The 23035-nt window shown below is 43.4% G+C and overlaps 1 protein-coding gene across 16 annotated transcripts in view; it reads left to right on the top strand.

Moving 5' to 3' along the window:
• Positions 1 to 23035, top strand: part of LPP (LIM domain containing preferred translocation partner in lipoma) — a 370626-nt gene that overhangs the window by 331953 nt on the left and 15638 nt on the right. For all 16 annotated transcript variants that reach the window (XM_059855503.1, XM_059855515.1, XM_059855514.1 and 13 more), the window contains 2 exons: positions 18851 to 19029; positions 22085 to 22205. In XM_059855503.1, coding sequence (XP_059711486.1) covers positions 18851 to 19029; positions 22085 to 22205 — 300 coding nt within the window. The remainder of the gene's footprint in view (positions 1 to 18850; positions 19030 to 22084; positions 22206 to 23035) is intronic.

The following is a 23035-nucleotide window of genomic DNA, read 5'->3' as shown; positions in this document are numbered from 1 at the left end:
TATTTAAGGCAAGCAGCATCTGAGTACCTAGAAAGTAGGTTTTCTTCCACCTATAGCTCCCACATGGCCTGATTGTTTAGTCATGCTCTAATTCACTCTCATTCAGGACTGACTCCACCAGAAAAGGCAGTTCTGACCATTTTCTCTGATGCAGCCAGGAAGAGAAAGTGGAGTTGCAATATGCCCAGGTGGTTTTAAGCAGTTAGGACATGGGCCCTGGAGATGAGTGAACCCAAGCTCTGAAACTGCCTCAGCGGGAGGACAAAACCAAAACTGCTCTTTCTTAGATGTAGGGGAGATGTGACAGAAAAGACTGCTCCAGAAGAGCTCTTGTTGCAGCTCCAGCTGAAGCCAGCATGCAGAAAATACCCTGAGATGTGCCAGAGAGGGTCAAGGCGGGGATGGAAGTGTTCATTGGGATGATGTGGGTCAGGACTGCACTTGTCTTCCCACCATAGTCTCCCAGCCTGCTCCATCTTCCCACTTAGAAAAAAACAAGGCTAATACAGATGACTGCAAAAAGGAGGTGGAAAAGGGCCTTAATCCAGGGGAGCTGTGCAGTGGGGACCACAATAGAAATGGAAGTGCTGGAGGGGTGAGCTGGATGGACTACAATGCTGCCTGTGAGCAAAAAGGTGGGTTAGGAAGGCATGGTGTGATTTCTTCAGCTGGCTGGGTTCTTATTGTCAGAAATGGGTTTCACTGGGTTTGAAACTTGGATTAAAAAACATGTCTCTATTAGCTCCAGACAGAGATGCGTCCTGGAATCTTGGAAACTGTTTCACTGCTGTCTTTGGGAGGAAATTTTGGCTTTCCAAGTTACAACATGACTGATATGTTCTATTTGGTTTTTTTAGAATTTTTTTATACTCCCATGACTCAAATCCTTTTGAATTTTTCCTTCAAACCATGTGTTTGTATGCTCTGACTAGCATAGCATTGCATTGGATATTCTGGCATTGGGCAGTGGAGGATGGAGGAGTGTTTTTCCTCTGCTACTCCAGTGGTCTTCAGCTCAGTGATGCAAAGCACAACTTTTAGCACAATCCACCACACTCAGTTAGACTGACACTTCCCAGGGGGAGCAGGCTCAGGGGTTTTGATCCACCAAGACCAGCACTGCTGAAAAGATGCACTACAAAGAGAGGCACAAGCCTTACCTCATACTGTGGCAACTCTTTCTGGCCTAAAATGTGCCACCTCTTCCTCTGCCTGAGTTTTGCTGCTTTTATGTGCTTAAATAGGGTCTGTCCTTTAATGACATATTTGTGGAGAGGTCTTCTTCACCCACCCTTGGGTCCTCTGCACTGTTCACAGACTGCAGGTGTAGGATATTCACCCAGTCTTGTGTTCCTGCACTGCAGGGTGCAGGGGTTTGGTTTAGGGCATCTCTTATTTGCACAGGTTAATATTTGCTGGGCCAGAACAAGACAGGCAGAGGAATTGATGCCATTACTGTAAGGTCAAGCTGTTTGCTGGAGAGAGAGAGGGAGAGGACATCAGCCCTCCAGGCATGTTCAAAGAACACACTGCAGATTCAGCTCTGCAAACAAGATGCACAAGGACATGTCCCATTTGTGAATTGCCACCAGCCCTGAGTCTCCAGCCAGCATTGAACAATCACCACATAAAGGATTGTGTGAGTGCCTGGTGATGATAAATGGAGGCATCTCAGGGACTTTATTGAAAACGTACATGTTTTTCCTTCCTGCCATCTGCACCAGCTCCCCACGGGCCCTGAGAGTTGAGTCTGCAAGCTCATTTGCCCTGTTATGTGCTGCTTGGGCAATTGGGAAGGCCTGGCAAAGCTCTCCAGGACATCTTTCCCATGTAAGGAACATTGTCACCACTGCCAGGGTGCCACCATGGGAACACAAGCACATCTCCTGATGCCTGAGAAAGCACAGGAGTCCACCTTGCTTTCTGGGAGCTGCGTTGCTTGAAGGGCTAAATAGGGGTAAAAACTTTTTTTTTGGGTTACTGCTGTCAGCAGGCTCTGATGCACTTGTGTAAGCAGGCAGCATTTTCACATCTATGCTTTAACATGTCAAATAGCTGATGGTTTTTCAAGGTTTCCCTAGCTCCTTCCTCCCTCGTCTTTTCTACTGTCTCTATAAAATAATACTGCTATAATCCAGTTTGACTCAGCAGGATCCCTTTCATGCTAGCTAATCCCCATATATAGGCATCAGTTCAGGGAGGTGCACCAGAACACTGCAATATTTTCCCTAACATTTTGTTTAACCAGGATGACATTATTCAGACAAATTAATTCCTCCAAGACGTAAACTTGTTCTGACTGAGTGCTGCAGCAGCCTCCCTGAGAGCAACAAACCATGATCTGACATCTTAACAGCTCTCCACACAGTCAGGGGGAGTCTTACATAAAAGATCTTCAGCTGTGCATATCTGCAAGGTGCAGCTGCCCCTTTCTGCAGTAGATTTCTCTTTCAGCAGGCTTTGGTGGAAAAAAATTATTTTTTTTTTAGGAAGTAAATGGGATCTAAAGCACAAGTAATTTTGGAAAATATCCTGCCATATAAAAACATACAGTAGAGATTACCCTATCCTCTGAAATCCTTGCCAAAGGTTTTAAAAACGGGGTTCTACGGTTGTCACTCTCCTTCCATTCTGAATTGAGTTCATCTTGCATGTCTGAGCTAACATGTTGCTAGATGAGATTTACAAAGCTCAGGGTTATGTGTGGGTGATGTGTCAGCTGTGTGTGCCAAATGGCAGCACCTGTTGGAAAGGAAGAGGAAAATGTAAAGAGTCCTTCACAAGTCTGCCAAGAAAAGGAATTCTTGGTCTGCCTCATAGAGAGGGAGTCCTGGTGTGAGAAATGACCCTTAATGCTGCTTTTACCCCATATAGGATATACATGGGCAGGTGAGCTACCCTGTGCCCCTCTGTGACACCAGGTATTTGGGGTGGCATGGCCAGGCTACCAGAGCTGTGTTCAGCACTGGGTTTTCTGTCCACATTCCCCCAAGATGTTTTCCTGGCACTTCAGTTACCTCTTGTACTTTAATGTCAGGGCTCTGGGAGCCAACTGGGAAATAATGCCTTTTTCCTCCTCTTGCCTGGCATTCCTTCCCCTTGGTGCTTCCTCCGCTCCTATATCCAGAATCCAGAATTGAGGCTGTCTTGCTGGCCTCAAATGTGCCAAAACAGTTGAGGGTACCCTAAAGGAGAAGAAAGTAAAGAAGAAATCTGATTAACTTAAAGTAGCAGAGCCTGAGCTATTTGAACACAGTTCTGGGTCCAAATCTCACAGCTCTGGCTTCTCTTCTGAATTCTTCCTTGCCTTATGTCTATTTTTTGCCCTGCTTGAGTTGCTTCACTGTGCCTTAGTGATACATTCCTGAGAGATGGGTTGATGTTAATTGTTTGTTCATTGAGACTTCCATGGAGTGACTTCAGAGGGCTTAGCTGACTGGTCTTGGGATGTTGGGAGCTTCTAGCTGGGTTTCTCTTCTCCACTTTCCCATATCCTAGGCTAGTAAGGACAGGTAAGGGAGAACATGTTCTTTTCTCTGCAGCAGTGTTTTATTGACAGAGGGCATCATTAGGGACTCCTGGTACTCCACATCAGGTACTTAATGTAATATCATCAACATTAATTCAAACTCTGTTAAAATTACACCAAGTAACTGTAACATCCAATAGACACTGAATAATTTAAAAGCTTTATAAAGTTGAAGCTTACAGAAATGGATTTACAGATGCATAAAACTGCCTCAGATTAATTTCAGAGGTTCCCCTTGCTCGGTATCAGCTGTTGCAGATGCTTCCCACTTACTTCCCAAGGGAACTTTCACATCTTTTTCTCCTGGTTCTATTTGTGAAAGCTCTAACATTAAGACTGCACTTTCTTTTACACAGCACTTTTGTCTTTTGGGGAATAGTCAGTCTTGAAGCTCTCTCTATGCTTTTAGCCCTAGGGTCATCTCTGCATGGTGATTCTGAGCCCTTTACTTGCTGCAGACCTAGACTTGACCAGTAGCTTTGAAAATGTCATTGAGATATTTCAAATAATCTATAGAATAACAGCTAGAGTGAGATTGTTGCTTTCCAAGGGCTTGGTGGAGTAATTAGCAATTTATACTGTAGTAAGGTAAAGCAGTTTTTTCTCCTGTTGAAGCAATTCTTAAGTCTTTCCGGAAAACATTTTGTACACTGAAGTTCTTATTTCGTAATAAATGTGTGGAGTAACTTCCAAACATTATACAAACCCTGAAATGTAATTAAATCCCACAGCTTACTGATGGCTTCTGCTTAAGACTCCCTGTGATGTTACCCTGAGATAAACCATCCCCCAGCCACATTTTTGGGACCAGTGCAACTGTCCCTACAAGAGAAACCATGTGATTAAGCATGACTGAAACAGATTTCCAGTGTGGTACTACCGAGCTGTTATGTGTGATAGTACTTGATGCTTACCTGTAGTCTGTTATTAATAACAGAGAAAAAAAAACTTCTCATAAAATTAGTGGATTATTAAGATGCCAGAGTAGTGGAATGGAGAGGCATGGACTGAGGAACATCCCAAACTCATTTGAACTAGAATAGTTTAACACACCCTGCTGTGAGGCTATTTGTGCAGGAACAAAACCATCTTCTGGCACACCAGCTTTATCTGCAGGTAGAGGTTCATGCAGCTACATACCTTCCTTAGGAAGGATCAGAGCTTTCTGTACAGCCAGTTAAGGGAGCCTTAGCAAGTGGTGAGTCCGTGTCTCTTGATGCATTCAGGCTAAGCCTGGGCACTGCGATGGAAGTCTTGATTTAGTCAAACCTGTACATCACTAAAAATCCCAAGTCAAACAGTTGCCAGGGACTCTGCACAGAAACAATGCTGGTATAGCACCAAGAACCTCACAAACAGTGGATTTGGGGTAGAAGGAGTGGTGCCTTGTTTGGTTTTCTTTTTGTCACGCTCCCAAAAGAGAGCAGAGAGCCCAAGCACAGTGGGAAGCATGCACAGAACGTACTGACAAGATCCTTGTGTTCTGTGCATGGCACTAGCTAACACATTCCTCCTGTTAGACCACTGCCACAGCAGGTCCAGATGTCAGTAACTCCAGCTGATACCACCGAAGAATGATGATTTATGGCCCCTGGAGATTTGTCTGCCTTTGTTCAAGGAGCACAAGAAAAGGACTTAGAGGTTGTACTAGGGATGGTCATCTGTCTAGTTGAGAAGAGGTAAAAGTTGCTGTTTTCAAAAACTGGCCTTTCCAGCTATCTTGTGGTTTGTCTTCTCTGTCAGAGAATATGGGCTGCTTTGTTTTTTTCTAGGATGCTGAACAAACCCCAGTGCAAGCTGCTGGCTTGAAGTGTCTTTAAGAAAAGGTGGTTTGAATTAAGCACCCTAAAATATAGAACACCCATCCCTGAGGACACTTTGCAGTGTGTGACGCTTAAGCATTTAGTCATTAAAAGGAGAGCTATACCCAAAGTGAATTAATTCTTACTTTAGGCCCTGAAAAGATCATCTCTACATCCATCTGTAGTCACAGGAATGCCAGGCAAACAGTGGAGTTTAAAGTCCATGGAAGCAGGAGAACTAAATGGCATTAACAAGCCTTTGGTATCCAGGTAGTATTTTCTTACCAGCAGATCTCAAAGTGCTTTCAAAGCCTAGTAAGAACAAGGATATGTGGGGTTAGATGAACCCTGGAGTGAATGCCTTATTTGCAGTCACACATTCCAGGTCTCAGCTCAGATATTTTTGTGTTGGGTTTCTTTCCGAAAAGTGAAGAAAGACCCTGAAGCCAGAAATACTGTACAAAACACGCAAGATAATTAGCAACCTCCTGGAAACATGTGAAACTTTAATAAAACTTAAACTCCAGTTCCTTCCCACAGGTGGAGTCCAGCAGTAATGTAGGCAATATGCACAATTAAGCTATTTTTATGCCTCTTCATCTAAAAATGTAAGTGTTAAAACATATGTAGGTAAAGCAAATGGAAAGCTTAAACTTGCCTCTGTGCCATGCTCATTTGAACTTGCTGCATTAGCTTGGATTGCTGCTGAGCAGTGTGTGCTCCAGCAAAGGTTTTGCAAAGGGAAATGTCTTCACCTACAAACCTGGCTTCTTAAAAAGCCCTGTGACTTTGCAGCTCCAGAAGATACTGACTCCCCGCCAACCACAAAGGGGAATAAATGACTGGAAGGGCTCAAGTAATTATACAAAGTGCCTGGATCAACTTTTCCATGGGGATCCTGTAGCTACTGGTCTGATGGCTTAATAATGTGCTTCTGAAATGGCTGCTTTCCTCTGCTGTTTCTCTCTGGGGCCAGATTTCTAGCAAGGCTCCTTAGCTGCCCTTGCAGAACTGGCAGGACAATGCTCACTGGACTCATGCTGCCTGTGAAGAAGCCAACAGTAACTTTTCCATAGGAAAACTTGCAGGTAGGGCAGAGCTGGACTATGCTGCTCCAGCAGCAAATTTTGAGAAAGAGAATGACTCAGAAACTGCTAGATAACTTCTTTGTTCCCCACTCTTCACTGCCACTCCAGTCCCTCTGTCCTTGTCCCTCCTATCTTTGGAAGCTGGTGTGGCAGCACTTGGGGGGAGTGACCACTTTGCACCACCAGAGCAGCAATAAAATGTCATCCTCCCATTAGGAGACCACCAGCACTTGTCCTTATGGCTTGCATTAGCTGGATCACTCAGATGCATGAGCCACCTGCTAATACAAGGCTGTCTTGTCCATTTTCACCTGGAACTGGTCTGTGGTTAGAGCCTGATGAAGAGTGGCCTTTCCTTCTTTTGTTCCTCATAGTTCCATTAAATCAGAAGCTGTGTATGGAAAGATGTGGTCCAGTTTTACTTTGCATGAGCTGCTTGGCAAAACATGAGGGTCAGACTGCTTTGGGTGTTCAGATGTTCTTGCTGGGGAAATTTCAACTTCTGTTCCTCAGAAAGGAAAGTTGGAAGTTGTATTAGCATGGAAATGAGCAATTCAGCAGTTAGTTACACTGGGAAACAAGCCTTGATGCAGGTGATTTCAGACCTTTTAAAGTACTGTGAGAAGCACTGCAGCATGGTCTTTTCCACTGTTATGGAAAGAAAATCCCCATAATGGAAGGGAACAGTCACCAATCAGAATGATCCTGCAGTAGTGTTGTTTTTTCCTCTAAATTCCATAACCACTGTGATTTCAGCCTAAGAGTCCATACACTGGTAGGACACTATCGACTTGAGAACGGACATGTTATATAACATCTATTATACATTCAGTGTGTTTATATAAATGCATATCTCTTATGTAACTGTGTCACTAGGAAAACAGTGAGGTTGGACAAGTTGGTTTCTCCTGCCATTGCTGCTCTGCTTCGCTTGTTGATTCTCAAGTGCTGTCCCAAGACACTGCAGGTTGTACTGCTGATGTATCTGCCCAAGTGACTCTCTTCTTTTCAGCATCTCCATTCACTTTGGGTTTTGCTGGGTTTTTTCTCAGTTGTTTCTTTTTTTAAATTAAATATTTGGCAGAAAGCCTTTGGTGTTGGTTTCACAAACACAGAAGTAATCTGGTTAGTAAATACTATGGACTGACAGTTGACTAGCGCAGCGTTCAGTTGCTGTGCTTTTCAACTTGAAATAACATCCAGGGCAGCCTCCTCAAGTGATGTAAAAGACCTGGTAAAGAAATGCCAGCTGTCAGCTTGATTTTTGGTCTGCTCTGCTCTGACATAAACCTTTCTGACAGCTCAGACCAGTGTCCTTCATATTCCAAATTAATCCAAAATTTCTCATGGTAATGAAAGGGAAAGAAATTACTTTAGAGTGCATGTTTCTTGCTCTGAACATCCTTGACTAACCCTGCAGACACCAGAGAAATACCACCTACTCAGACATGCCTGTCTGCTCTTGATGAAACTCTTGAGCTTATTTGCATGACAATGGTTTTGCCATACAAGATCTCTGTATCCAAGTCTCCATGTTGTCTGTAAAAGCAGGAAATTTTTTTTTCTTTTTCAGAGAGCCTTAATTTTTCTAGATTGAGAGCAAAGGAACAGTGCCAAGAGGTTGAATCAGCTCAGCAGACAATTGTGTTGCAAGGACTCTTCTGCCCAACTTCCCACAGCAATATCTTGAACAGTAGAGTAGCACAAAGCTTCTGGTTTACTTTTCACTTATTCAAGGAAGGATCTGATCTATTGCGTGGGTACCTCTTTGTTAGGTTAGAAGGAATAATGTGCCATCTGTTCTTTCCCAGCTGTACAGCAAGCTGAGTTCCAGCAGAAGCACCTTCAGAGGTGGGCTGGAGGAGCAGAGGGACTGATGTAAATCATCTTTTCTATCTGTCTTTGTGGATGAGATTATCTCACAATGGAGGAAGGAAGGTGATGGATGAGTTCTCAGGGTGGAACATCAGTCCCCAGATTTTGCTTTTCTCACATCTCACTTAACCTCTTTGGGAAGTTCTCTTTTCTGTGCCATGCCTTGTCTGGGCTCTTCTTACATAGCCATCTCAGTTTTCTGGTTTTGTATCCCTTCCTTCTTTGTCACTTTTATCTCAGCAGGTGGCTCAAACTTGCTTTCCCACACAAGGAACCGAATCAAACATCCAGGTCAACTGAATGAAAAGAATAGGGATGTCATTGCATCTAAAAATAATTTCAGTACCTGGTAGGTGACATATTTGACCCTGGACTTAGTCAGCAGCCTGGATTTATTTCCAATTAGGGTCTGACTCTAGATAGAAGAAGAGATGTTGCTCCAGGAAATAATTCCATTCAAACCTCTGAAGAAATCCTGCCCCCCCCCGCAAAAAAATGAAATTTCTAGTCTTGGCATAGAGGGGAGAGAGTATAATACTGTTCTCACCTTAAATTGGCTCACTAAATTTTGGGTTCTCTTGTTCCTGACAGTGGCCACGGCTGATTGTCTGTGAGTTTCCAGTGTTCTTTCAGTCCTTAAAAATAGACATTTCACTCAGGAGGCTTTCTTCAAGAAATAAGAAACTCCCTCTTCTTCTCCCTTTGGAAAGACCTCAGAGCACCCACAAAACTTTCAGCCCTCATATTTCAATCACAGATAAGTCTCCCACTGCCCTAAAGGCTCTAAGACATTCTCCTCACATCAAGGACATAAATGTATTTGGCAACTCTTTAGGAAACTTATCATGGATTTGGGCAAATCATATTCTCACTGTCAGTTTGGGTACCAGCAGCATCCAAGTGCTGTGAGAGTTTTGGGGGAGTTTTTTTCCAAGCTTTATACTGGATTACGTTATCTATTAAAAGCAGCTATTTTTATAGTGAACTGCTGCAATGACCTGTATTTCACAGCTTGCACGTATACACTGAAAAAAAACCATTATCTTGCACTCAAAAGGTGTTTCAGTGAAAGCTCCATGAAATTCTGTGCAAAATCTCATTACCTTCTTGCTTGGGTTTTCATTTTGTTTCAGTTTTGGGAGGTGTTTATTTCTTGGTAGCTCCAGGTGCCAACTTTGGTGTTTGCAATAGAGATGTGACTTCTGTCAGAGTATCACACACCTACTAATAGCTGACTAAAACCACTCCATAGACAATATGAAGAATAGAGGAGGAAAATAATGGAATTATTCTCTGAGTCACTGGTGAACCAAGGACAGAAGACAAACACCCTTCGTTTCCAGTGCTCTGCCCTGCCACTAGAAAAAATTAATTTCTCTTGTGACTTGTGTGAGATCTTCAGAAGAAGCTTTGCATTCTCTTTGTTTGAGCAATTAAAGTAGAATGGGAGGTGTTAAACTGATATCTAGCTGGAATATTTAATTTATTTAGTAGCCATTAGAAGTGACTTAGAGATGCCCTATCTGTGACTTGAAATAAGCAGAGGAAAATAGATTGTGTGCCTTTCCTTGTGGCTTAGAGAGATGAGGTGTGTTTATTCTCAAGGAGTGAAGGATTCTGTCTTTTTTTTTTTTTTTCTTCCCTTGCAAACTCCAGAAGAACCCAGGCTCTTGAGCAGTAGATCTGTCTTTCTCCTGGTTTTTTGTTTCTCCCGGAAATCTCTCTTGGAGGGAACAGGAAGCAGAAAAAGCCAGCTTTAAACCGGTTGAAGTTAAAAGGCTTGTAGTGTTCAATCTGTAACCAAAGCAAGCCCAGCTTTGCTGGATGCTAATTTACTGATGGGAGTTTCCAACTAAAATTTGTTTTCCATTTTAATCAATGAAGTTCCATTTTCTTGATGGTTGTTATGTCACAAATTCTTGCATTGCTCAAACAGTCCTTCAGGAAACTCATGGCAGGCAAGAACTCATTTCAAATGAAAAAATACTGAGAAAGAAGAGAGTGAGGGGAACTATAAATAACCACTGAGATGTCAGAGTCTCAGTCATTTTTTCCTCTGCAAGTCAGCTTTAGCAGTTAAGGTCAAGATAACATTTCCATGTCAATGGTCAGTTACATCAAAATTCTAAAACAGGAAAATTGAATGGAATTTTTGATTTTTTTCTTGTATTGTGCCTGGATTTGACCAGTTTATAGCCTCTTTGGTCCGTCAGCTCTGAGTTCCAATGTTATTTTGGTTAAGCTTCTTGCCAGAGTGGCAGGCTTGGATTGGAACATTGGGTTTATTAAAGGCTGTGAAATTAAATTCCTCACCAAAAGAAAAGAAAAAAAGCCCACTTCTTGCTGATAGTCACTTCTCTGTTTCCTTTGATGCGGTTCAGTTTGACTTGAATTTTAGCAGAACAATTTGCTACACAATTTTGTTTTGTTTTCACAAAGTTCTAATCAGCTTAAACTGCAAGCGGTTTGAAATGTCTCTCTATCAGCTTCCTTGGTATTGCTAATTAAGCTCAAAATCTCTGTGTTGTCCACAATTGTATCTAAACAAGGAGGAGAGTGTATCTGCTCGATGTTTGCCGCATCTCCCAGCTGCATGTAATTCTGCTGCCTGTGCAGAAAGTAATCACAACAGGACAGAACCTTTATTTAGGCAAAACTCCCAGGGCGGCATGCAAGGTCAGGCACATCATGTTTTAAGGAACTTGGTGGTGAGATCACGTAAGGCAAGCAAAGCTACATCAACAGCACAAAGGGCTGGGAGTGCTTGGGAATAAGGAACAGCTTTGCTTTATCCCCCATAGCATTTTGTTCCACAGAGCCCTGAGTTATGTATGGTCTGTAGGTGCTCTCACCCGATGTGTGGGTGTCAATAATAGATAAAAGCACAGGCTATCAAAACCTGCCATGTATTCCCCCCGTCCCTCAGGAGCAAAACTAATAGAATATCATAGTTTTTAAAGCTACCAAGGTTCACTTCAGTGGAAAAAGAGTCCTAACAAATCCTCAATCACATCTTTCTGCATTGGGCAAAGCCCTGGGCTGGTTTCACCCTAGGCAGGGACTCCAGTGTGTGAAAAATCAGTACTGATCTGCTGAGGCATGGCTGCTGTTGTGCAACGCAGCCCAGGGATTTCCGTGGTAGCTCTGTGCCAGTTCACCTCAGCTGCAGGAGCCTTAAACAAACTGTTTACCTCTGACATTCTGAGAGGGATTTTGAGGGATTTCCTTCAAGTTAGAAATCTTCGAAAATCAGCATCTTGTGCCAGGCATTGTATTATGCAATGTCTTGGAGTGAAGGTCTGGTCGTGCACTTAGGATCTCCTTGGATTGAAGGAATCAGAGATGGAAACTGTCTTATCAGATCATTCCTTCCTGCCAAGGCAGGCTCGTCTCCTGTGCTCTGCTGGTGCTGCTGTGCTTTACAGATGTTTTTCTCTCCAGTGCTCCAAAAGCCTGTCCCAGCTTCCTGGCTGGATGTTTTCTGGGCCAGTTGAAATCCCGGTGTGGAGTGACTGATTTCACGTGGTTCATACCTGGTGTGTGATGTGGTGGCAGTGCTAACAGCAAGAGTGAGCTCTGCTCACCAAAATGCACATTGTGCTGCTTCAATTCTTTCCTGGTGGCAATAGACAAGATGCAAGGAGGTTTGGAAGTGCAGCTTCACTAGAAAATTACTGAAGGGACTGGAGCTGATTACTAAGATATTTAACAATGTTCTTTTACATAGCAATTGCTAAGGATGCTTTCATTTGTTTGGCTTACTGTATTATTCCATGCAACTATAATTATTGTTGCTGAAAAAATTTCATATGCATAGACTTTTTTATTCTCCGTGCTATTTTAAAGTCAGCTGTAAGTTAGAAGCATTTCCCCAGTGTTAAACTACTTTACTCTTGCGAATGTCTGTAGCCACATTGGAGTATTCTGAATAACAGCTCAGGTGCTGTTCTCTGGTGGTGCACGACCCAAAGTTGATTTTTGAGATGTGTACAAGTCATTACAGATAAAAGGAATTTAATGTTTTCTGTTAATAATATCTTGTTTCCATTAAGTAACCATTTAGGCACACAGACTACTTCACAAGTATTTATCATATCTAACAATATCCAGTTTCTCACTGGAATATGTAACTTCTAAAGACATTTTTTTACAGGCCTGTAAATGTGCCTGCCATGCACAGAGCATGGGAATGCTTTGCCTATGGCAGCTACTTGGTTTAAAAGCCAGAACTCCAGGCATTTTATCTTCCAGCCTATTGGTTTAGAGGACAATTCCTTAATTTCTTACATTCATAGGCTCTGCCATTTTAAAGGGACAAAGATCTCTGTTGTGAGAGCAAGGAATGTACAGAAGATGAGTAGCTTTGAGTGCCAGAAATTAGTTAAGTAATTTCCAACATGGGGCTTCTTGTGGATTTTTAGCTGGAAGGAGTCAATGTGGCTGTGGTCAGACATGGAGCATAATGCAGAGCAGATTTTTAACCCTGACATTCCTTCATCACTCTCAGCTTGGTGGTGCTAGAGAGGGATGCAGGCCTTATCTAAACTGGCACTGAGCATCAGAGTAGTCACCCAGTCCCTGCCTCTGCTGCTCCAAACATTAATTGCATTCAGCATTAAGCATATAATTCTTTCTGCAGGTAGTATGGCCAGCTTCTGTGCCTGCCAGGCCCAGCAGCCTTCTCTGTTTCCTTTCCAGCCTTTGGTGTGCTCAGACAATGGAAAACCCATCCCTCAGCCTTCACTTGATAAGAAAAATGGAGCTCCTTCCTCCTCTCACTGTAGAGCATATTTTGACATCTGCTTATCATTTGAGAAGCATTTCTCAAGCACTGTTCCATTTTCATCATGGCCTTTCTGCTGTTGCACATTTGTGGACTCAGTTGCATGCCATTGTTATCTTTGCTACTAGCACAAGCCATGAAATACATCTAGCCTTTCTCTAATAGTTATAGGGCAAGGGGAAGGGACTCTTCTATCCTGTATGCTGAGAGGACTTTCTGCCAGATTCACCTCCAGCTGCTCTGAGTCCAAAACTACAAAGCTGAATTCAGTTTTCCTGACAAGAAAAGCAAATTCCAGCAGAGGAGAAGCATGCCAGCTGTGGTATTGCTACTGTGCTGGGAAAGCCACTAAAAACTGAGATGAATGGAAGAACGATTTGAAGGGCACTGAATACAGCAACCTCAGGGCCTGAGTCTGCACTGGGCAAGGGGCAGCTGTAAGCACAGCTCAGCCCCATTCCCAGCATGCTGGTAAGATTGCAGGGTTGCCCATGTAATTTATTCCCATATCTTCCTTTCCATCTCCCAGCAAATCAAGCTGTACCATCTAAAGAGCAGCCTCACTGTTCACCACTGTGTCTGAATTAGGCTGTCAGGGTCAGTCACATCTTTTGCCCCAGCACACAGATGCAGCTATGGCAGCATGGTCTGAAGGTCACCAGCCAAGGTGCTTCTGTAGTGCTCTCCCCTGCTGAAAGTACCCTCAGAGCAGCAAGAAGGGGAGTGTCACCCTCTGCTAACAATGTGTCCAGCTGGTCAGGTGAAGTGAGAAGGATTAACTCATGCCCAAGTTGTCTCCTCAGACATGCAGGAAGGAATTTCATGCTGGCTATTAGTGACTTAAATGTTATGTTTGCCAAGATTTAACCCATCTGTGGAGATAGCAGCTGGGGAACCTTGGTTTTCCTTTTCTAGAAATAATGCCAAAAAAGTGTTTGAAAGTGTTGAAATTACATCTTGACACTTAACCCCTCCACCACTGTCTGCTTTATATTTAATTTATAATACAACTATATATTTTCATACCCAAACCCTAAATGAAACCATTTGCAATTATTTTGAAGTGCAGTTTTTCAATTGACCTGATCTAATTTGAGGTTTATAAATTCACCAGGCTTCTTGAGATTAAAGTGTTCTGTCTTCACTTAAGTATGGAAACATTTTCAAGCCTCAAAAAAATATCCCACAAAGGGGAAAATGTCTGCTGCTCTGCTCTCCTCACTGTCTGAGGAAATGAAGGACAGAGTCACAAGATTTAAAGCAAGTCACTTACCACACTTTACTAAGTTACAGTTCAACTATAGCATTTGACCATGTGCCTGTTTTTAGCACAACAGCCACATTTCATTCGTGCAGCTCAAAACCATCTCCTCTGCTCAGTCACTTCGAAAAATGTGTTTCTTCTGCAGTGCTTACAGAAGGCGAGTTTGTGTCCCTGTGCATGAGTTGCCAATGTAATTTATTCCAGCAACTTCCCTCCCCTCTCCCAGCAGAATAAGCAATACCATGCTCACATCCCTGTGCATGAGCTCTCCTTGGTCTGCTGTTCAGAGTGCAGGAGACATTATTTATGTTCATTAGAGCTTGGGATGAATTGCCAATGCAGAAGAAGCAATGACTAATCCGTGTGGCTTTTCTTCTGCACTCATTGCTGGGTCATTGTGGGAGAGTCTTTGTGCTGGCATTGTGAGTTACTGCTGTCCCCTGGCTTTGGTTAGGAGGGGTTATACTCTGCAGCATTAGGGCAGCGGGATGAGCTGCAGCCCCTGGGCTGTCACTGCACCTCTGGTCCCCAAAGCTTCTGCCACCTTGCCATCTGGGATGTGAAGTTTTCAGGAGGAGACTCAAACACTCCCCAGCTCCAGCCTTCCGTGGCTCTTGCAACCCAGAAGTCTTTCCCAGCAGTCAGAGTTTTTACTTTGTGTCCCATGTTTAAACCTAATATCTGCACAGCAACCCCCTTATGGCTTTCTGTGGTTTCTGAAGAGACAAGTATTGCTCTAGGGAGGTCAACTCCAACCACCACTTGCTAGATGCTTGCTCCCAAGCAGCTTGTTCCCACTTTGCCACTGATTGTGTAATACATGTTTAAGTCTCTTAATTTTAACTTGCAAGACGATTATGATGTCCTGGTCATTATAGTGCTTTCTTTGTGTTTTAGTGTATCTTTGCTTGGGGTTATTTTTCTTTTTGGTATTTAAGGGTGCATTATTCTCCCCCTGTGAGATTCTTTTTCTTTGCCATGGATAAGAGACATGGACCCAGACTCAGCCTTAAACATTGTGCCAGCCTTCCATTTGGAAATGGATGGCTCCTTCCCTATGCTTTTCAAAGCCAAAAAAAGTTAGTTGGATTTGGAGACACAAGGGCACTCCCTGCCTCTTGGCCAAAAATATGGGAAAAGAATGGTAAACTTTACCCTCAGCCCACACTAGATTTGTGGTCTATATTCTTATGACATGCATGTGACCACAACCCCTAGGATTGATGTTTCCTGGCTGTTTCTCATCTTTCTTATTTGTGCCTTACTTTAGCTCCCAGTGTAGCTCATCAGATGCATTCAGCTCTACCTGTTGATTACAGAGCAGGCTTGCAACAACAGCTGGAGAGAAAAGAAGGAAAATAGACCTGTTAGGCATTTTTCTTCATCCTGTTTCGCTTTTTGGAGGTCTGAAAGCTCCAGGAGGAGCTAGGAGAGTTAGACTAACTGTGAAAGAGCAAAATCAAGAAGCCAAACTTATAATCCTACAGGGATGCTGTTCTCATAATGTGCAGAAATACCTTTGTGCAGGTTGTTAGCTGCTGGGACAGCACTTAGGCATGTGGGATAACCTGATTAGAGAATCAAAGAGAGACTGGTAGTTTCACAGGCCAAATCCTGCCTTACAGCAACCTGATGGCAAATGGGTGTGAATTAAGGAAGCTTTCCCTTTGGCATCATCTGGTAACACCTTGAAGGGAAGGGTCTGAGCCAGCCAGGGTTCTAGCAAGAAGAGAGGCTTAAGCAAATACGCTCCCAGACAGGGAGTGAGCTGGAGTCTGAAACTAATGACTTTGTTTTTCCTCACTGGTACAGACTTGGAAGGATGAAAAGAATATATTTCTCAGGTCTGATTTTCAGGTTGTATAGAAGGCTTAATCAGGAGTTGGTTAATTTATAATGCTTGTCTTACTTAGCTGTGAGAATGTCAAACTGTGACCGAGCTGAGATTTGGGAGCGGAAGATACGTGTTTTCAGAAGGTATGATCCAGCAGAGTGATTGCCTGCTATCCTGGTCACTGCAAAGTTTCCACCAAAATCAGTGTTAACATGGGATGTCAGACAGGATGGTTGTATTGATCCCTTGTGGGCATAAACTCTGTGTGCCCGAAGTGTGTGAGTGGGAGTTACGTCTGGCCCGTGGTGAGAGCAGTTCCAGCCCATGCTGTTCGGTGCTGGATCCCTCTGCAGCTTGGATTGCTGCTGCAGGTGTCTGCTCTGGTCACAGTCCTGGGTGGGCTGCAGTAGCAGACCAGGGGAACTGCTGAACAGATCAGTCCCCAGCATGGAAGTAAGCCACAGAATTCCTGGTCATGTTGTGGGGGATCAGTATTTATCAGAATTCAAAAATCAGGCAGGAAGGTTTATGGGAGAAGCATGCACTTGAGGCAAAGTATGGGGAAGCCAAGCTCTGCCTCAGGAAGTGCCTAAACCAGTAATCAGTGGAGACTGGAAGCAAATCCCAAGGAATTTCTGTTTTGCTTACCCTGTTCTCATACTTTGGCCTCTGTTGTTGGCAACTGTTGGAAATGAGGCAAGCAGTGACTTGCTGAGGCAAATGCTCCATACCTGCGTGTGTTCAGAAAGTTTCATGGCAAATGCTTTACGAGTGGCACAATCTTCCATCAGTATCCATAGGTATCCTGCCTTCCCTCCTTGGCAGAGAAACGCAGAGAACCGCATGGATGCAGACTGAGGTGATGTGATCTGCTTATGCAAAGCAAAATGGTAAATCTGCCAGGTTATATCTCCATGGAGAAAATTATTGACCTTGCTTTTTCTGGCATACCAGCCACCGTTATAATGATGATGATGGTGACAGCAACCAGACAGAAAAGCCAGCAGTCATTCTTTCCTGCCCATTATTACAAGGTATAAAGCGAAATCCAGCCTGTATTTGATGCTAGTCTGGTTGTGCTCTCCTTACAAATGCATGAGGCACTTCTCATATGGGTTGAAATTTGGAACTTTTCATATTGACCTTTCCAAAAACAATCCTTCTGATCCTCTGATAGGAACTTGTGTATTTCTGTGTTTGTACCTTACCAGTGACGTGCAGCCCAGAGATAATGTCTGAAAGCAAATATGAGAGTGTAGAACCTTCTGAGTTCCTGGGTGATTCATCTCCTTACAATACGTTTTGGTTGCACATGTAAGGAGTGGATCTTGCCCCTGAGAATACTGGCTCAAAGAAGCAATAACAATGCAGTCAGTCAAGCGCTACTTTCTCTGGGAATTTTGTTGCATGAGGAAGCAGAACTTCAGCCTTCCTGTGTTTGTCAACAAGATCTGCCTTTCAGCAGCTTTCTATGTTTCTGTCCTGTTAGATTTTTTCCTTTATTTTCTCACTCCCTTATTTCTGTCTATCTAAACAATAATCAATAGTGCAATGATAGATTTTTCTACCTCACCCAAGATGAAAACACTGATTGATAACATTATTTGATAACTTCAGCTCCATCAAGGAAGAACAGTAGGTGAAGTTTGCTTTTCTAAAGTCCAGTGAAATTACCCAAAACAGATTTATTGTTTGCATCTATGTGGTTTGCACCATCCATTCATGGCATGTGTCTTTTAAAGTGCTTGCTTTGAAGTGGTGAGTTACCCAACTGGTGTCAGAAGGGCTGGTGTGGCTCACAGACAACCATCTGAAACAAAATTATCTTGGTGTTTCTATAATTAACTGCAGGGGTAAGTGAGGGTTGAAATGGGATGAATCATTCAATGGACCCCACTTGAAAAGTGGGAATTTTTTTGGCTCCAGCACTTTAGGAGCAGGCTAGTATGTAAAACCTGTGCAGGAAGGATCATGGCCTCAGAGCTGGCATTTCACAGTCATTATCTCAAACATCGTAGGCCAAAGATAAATGAAGCATTTAAGTCATCCTGAGCTCCTGTCCTTGCGGATGCTTTCCTTGCAGCCACTGCTTTGTTCTCTGCCTAGACTTACCAGTATTCTCTGTGGTGAGAGAGGAAGATCAAGATCTTCATACAAGGCACATAAAGATATTTTTATGGGATCTGCATTGGCAAAGTAATTAGAGGTGTCTGTGTAGCCCCAGGAGTTTGCATTTCAGTTTAGCACTGCCCTCTGTGGAACTTGACTCTAATAAACTCCACTGTGAAAGCTCGCTCTGACTGGGCAGCGCAGAGGCAAAAGCCGGGGAGTTTTGGCTGCACAACTCCTTCATGTGCTCCTGGCTACAGAAGCTGCTGTGTCTCAGATAACCCACCTGATGAGCCATCTCTGATCACTTGTCAGAGCTGCTGAGAGAAGGCTCTGGTTTGTGTTCTCACACTGTTCTAAAGCTTGACCCAGGCCCTGTGCTCCCTGTGCTGTTATCATACTCTTTGATAACTGTTGACTGTACTGTACTGCACTTTATCTAGAGGAAATGAAGAGAAGGTACCTAAAGCTTCCAAGCAGACCAGCAGCAGCCTCCAACCCAGCTGACCTTTGTAAGTGTCCTGCTGAGATGGTGTTCACATGTGTTGTGTATATTTTCTCTGCAGAATACACTGGAGCAGTGCAGTGTCTGTGCAAAACCCATCATGGAAAGGATCCTCCGAGCCACTGGGAAGGCCTACCATCCCCACTGCTTCACCTGTGTGATGTGCCATCGCAGCCTGGATGGGATCCCCTTCACTGTGGATGCTGGTGGCAACATCCACTGCATTGAGGATTTCCATAAGTAAGGCCTAAGCTGCTGTCACTGCTTTGCTTGTTGTATTTACCTTTTGCCCCTAAAAACTCTCCTTTTTCAGACTGAGCTTTCAGGAAGTTCTGAACCCTATGCCACTTCCTCCCAAGGCTCTTAAATAGTAGGGAGAGCTTTGCTCCAAGCAGCCATGGCATACAAAGTTAATTGGTTAGGGGATGATTCTGCTTGATCTCTGTTTTGCTTAGAGCTGAATTGAGGGATAACCTCTGTGTCCCTCTGTTTTAAATGCTCTGCCTTCCCCTTGCCTTTCACTGTGCATGGGCATGTTTCTCTTCACCGCCTCTACCTGCACTTTCACATCACCACCTCCCTGCCTCTTCCACTGAGCAATTAAGAGAGGTCTTGTCCTCCTGCACTCTGCAGGTGTTTGCTTACCTGCTAGAGGGATCTCAGTGGCCACAGGCTGCTCACAGCTCCTTTTGTTTCTAGTTGCTAATTAGCTTTTTAAAGTTACTAAAAATACAGCCCTGGTAATAATTTATAGTGAAACTGCTATTTAAAGTAAGTTGAAAGGTATAGCTGCAAGTAATTTCTGTCACTGACACACTACCACCCCCATCATCACAACTAATCTAGCGAAGACAGGTAGATATAATCAGAGCACAAATGTTTGCCCTGTATGGAAAAGACAGATACATTACACCCCTCAATTAAAAGATGAAATCAATACTGACAAATGTGAGTTTATATCTCAACCATTTACCTCTTAATTTCTAAGCGGGTTGACTTAATTAGAGCCTCATGACATCAGTGTGTGGGTCTGAAAGCTCAAAGAAGCTGACTGACTTGACAGAAAGGGAAGCAGCCACAATTAACTGGCGTGTTAGAATCCAACAGGAGGATGTTCCCTGTAGCTCAGCTAGGCTGGGCTAATTGGCAGCTGCTGTGTTGCTTTGCCTTTCTGTGCCGCCAGTGGAGTATAAGGTAAAATGTGGTCCTGAGCACAGGCCCAACAGGAGTTTCATGCGTCACTCAGTCACCTGAAGGACTTCCCTCACACCCCCTCAACAATTTGGAGAGTGCCCCTTCCTAAAGCCCTGCAGGCCAAGGGCTCACATGCTTTCAGGAGAAAAAGAGCTGATGTCCCACATTGAAGCCTTTTGGCAGTGACTGCATACAGACCTCGGGGCTCAGAGTAGAAAGTGGGAGGCTGTCAATGCAAGGAAGAGCATAAAAATTGTTGAGTGAAGGATTGAGGGGAAGGTGATGGGAATAGCAAAAGACCCAGTGTGACACTCAGAGTGTCTTTGGCCAGCCACACATTTTGCAGTACTTTGGTCAGCCCAGCTTTAATTGATTAGGGATGACATGTCCTCCTGATCTGGAGGTTGAGTGTTCTACATCTACATCGTCTTGATAACAAAACTGTAGCTAATGCCCACACTGTTACTCAGCTACTCCCTGAGCTCAGGCCCCACAGTAACAGATCTACATCCCCTGAAATCTGCAGGAATGATCTCAGGATCCTGGGAGATAATATTTGTCTCATAATTAATTACTCACAGTAGCCTGGACAAAGAAATGTTGAAGTATTTTTTAAGTACCACGTTTGAGCTAAATGGTACAAGGAAGGGCCTGCATGAAGCAGCACATAATTAATTGCCATCACAGCTCCGGTCATACCATGATCCATTTAAGTTATTTTTCAGAGCACTCGTTATAGCCACTGTTTAATTCATTCTTTCGTTAGATCACAGCTGCACAGGCATCTTTCATCTGCTGGCAGTGAAATTAATATTTTTCTTTATTCCTAATACAGATAGATTTTTTTTTTTTCTTTTCTAAGATAGTTAATTCTGAGGTGGTTCATGTGACAGGCTGGGTGGCAGAGTCAATCCTTAGTAGGCATTTTAGAAGAGATCTCTTTGATCTCCTTGTGTTCTGATGTTTGCCATAAGCTTTGCCCTCTGTCACTCCACAGCCCCTGACCCTGGCTCTCATTACATGGCAGCAGATTCTGTGGGTGTAAATTTCCTTTTTTGCAGGCAGAATTTGCAGCCAGGAAACTGGTACCAGTAGGTTTTGAACTAAAATAGAGAATGAATCACGACAGGCTAAATGTTCCCAAGCCTAGGAGCAGAGGTGGCCACTTCTCATGGGACCTGAGGGGAGCAAAACCAGAGGGAATACAGAACATGGGTGAATTATCCAGAAGGGCATATGGTGAGCAATAGAAGGGAAAAAGAAAGGGCTGTGCTTCTCTTGATCCCTGAGCTGACTGTGATTCAAGTCAGTCTCTTCATGCAGTGAGTTATTGTCACTATACAATTGGAAGTCAGGCTGACTGGAAGAGAGAACATTGGGGTCTCTGCACCCAGACCTGTTCCCTTTTAAGCCTGGACAGTACCCTATTGGATAACTGAGCAGGTTTTTGCTAGAAATTGCAGCAAGTCAGAATTGCCCTGATGCTTCTTGTCTGAGAGTGAGCACAGCCAGAAATGTGCTTCTGTGGGCATAAGTAAAATGGCTTGAAAGTTTAAAGGGGATGACATAAACCTCAACAAATTAGTGTTAGTGCAAGGCAGTTCTTTTTACCATTTCTTTTTAGAGTTTTAAACTATTTGTTCTAATCTCCCAATTTTAATAGTTTGATTTTTATTTTCAAGAGATGCTCTTGAAGCAGATCCTGGTCATCTTTATAACTCTGGGATTTGCATGGATTTTCGTAGAGGCTGAGGGTTGTGGCAGTGCATAGGTGCCACAATTGAGGGTCATTCAAGAGGCACTTTAGTTGTTAATTAGGGCAGGCAAAATGCTTTGCTGTCTGTCAGAAGTTCTGTAAGTCCTCTCCTAATAAACGTGCTTTAATATCCTACATGCCTGAAATTGCCTTGTAAGACTGAAGTGCTCCTGCCTGTTTTTTTTTCCAGAAGGGAGCTGTGCAGAGCTCCAGCCTGTGTTGTGTGTGCACATACATGTGTGTGTGTGTTGGTGCAAATTCACACATTTCTGGCTGGCTGGTCCAGTTAACAAAAACGTTTGCTCCAGGTTTGAGGATGACTGTGCCTGTCTCTTGCTCCCTCAGGAAATTTGCCCCGAGGTGTTCTGTGTGTAAGGAGCCCATCATGCCAGCCCCGGGACAAGAGGAGACCGTGCGCATTGTTGCCCTGGATCGTGACTTCCATGTCCAGTGCTACCGATGCGAGGTTGGTATTCCAGGCACAGCAGGGACAGAAAGCAAGTTAAGCATGGCTTAACTTCATCACCACCTCACATTGCCCACAGAACAGGCATACCTTCTTGTAACTTGGCTCTACAGTCAAATTACTTCATTGACTTCAGCAAGCAAGGAATTTTTCCTCATTTGTATCCATGCAAATGAGAGGAAAGTCAGGTCCCTTGTTTATAACAGGTTCATTAGAAGAGCAAAAGAATGTAACTCAGGCAATTAGGTCTTAATACTGGAGAGCTTCATAAATTATAGCCTGGACGCAAATGTAGCTCATTTTTATGTTCTTAAAATGAAAGCTAATGCATGTTAGGATTCGAGCAAGATTGTACAGGAAACTCAGCATATGGCTCTGGGTTGAAGAATTTTAATGGACAAATAAACATGATCATTCTTGTTTTGTGCAATGCTTTTTATGCTACTTTTCCTGTTCAGTTTCATTACACACTTCATGTAATTTTGATGGTAAGAGTCTGAAGACAGAATAAAAATCACCTTAAAGCAATTAGCATGTGGGAACAGCTGTGTTAGGGAACCTTCAAGAATTCTTCAGTGCTGGTGTTACTTGTTGGATAATACATCAGCCAGATGGCAGGGTAAGAAAATGAGACCAAATATATTTCTTATTGCAGTTGCAGGTTTTAATAACCTTAATTGGAAAGAAGGATGGACTAAGGTTTAAAGGTCTAGGCTGAAACTTGAGGCATCTGGTTCAATTCTCAATCTGACCTTGACATACCAGCCCATGACTTAGGGCCATTATTTTTTAAGATGCTGGGGCATTCTTACACTAAATTTTGTAGAGCC

Source organism: Haemorhous mexicanus, chromosome 10 (assembly GCF_027477595.1).
Source record: "Haemorhous mexicanus isolate bHaeMex1 chromosome 10, bHaeMex1.pri, whole genome shotgun sequence".
Lineage (NCBI taxonomy): Eukaryota > Metazoa > Chordata > Aves > Passeriformes > Fringillidae > Haemorhous > Haemorhous mexicanus.
The sequence above is the reverse complement of the archived record's forward strand: the minus strand, read 5'-3'. Positions and strand labels throughout refer to the sequence as shown.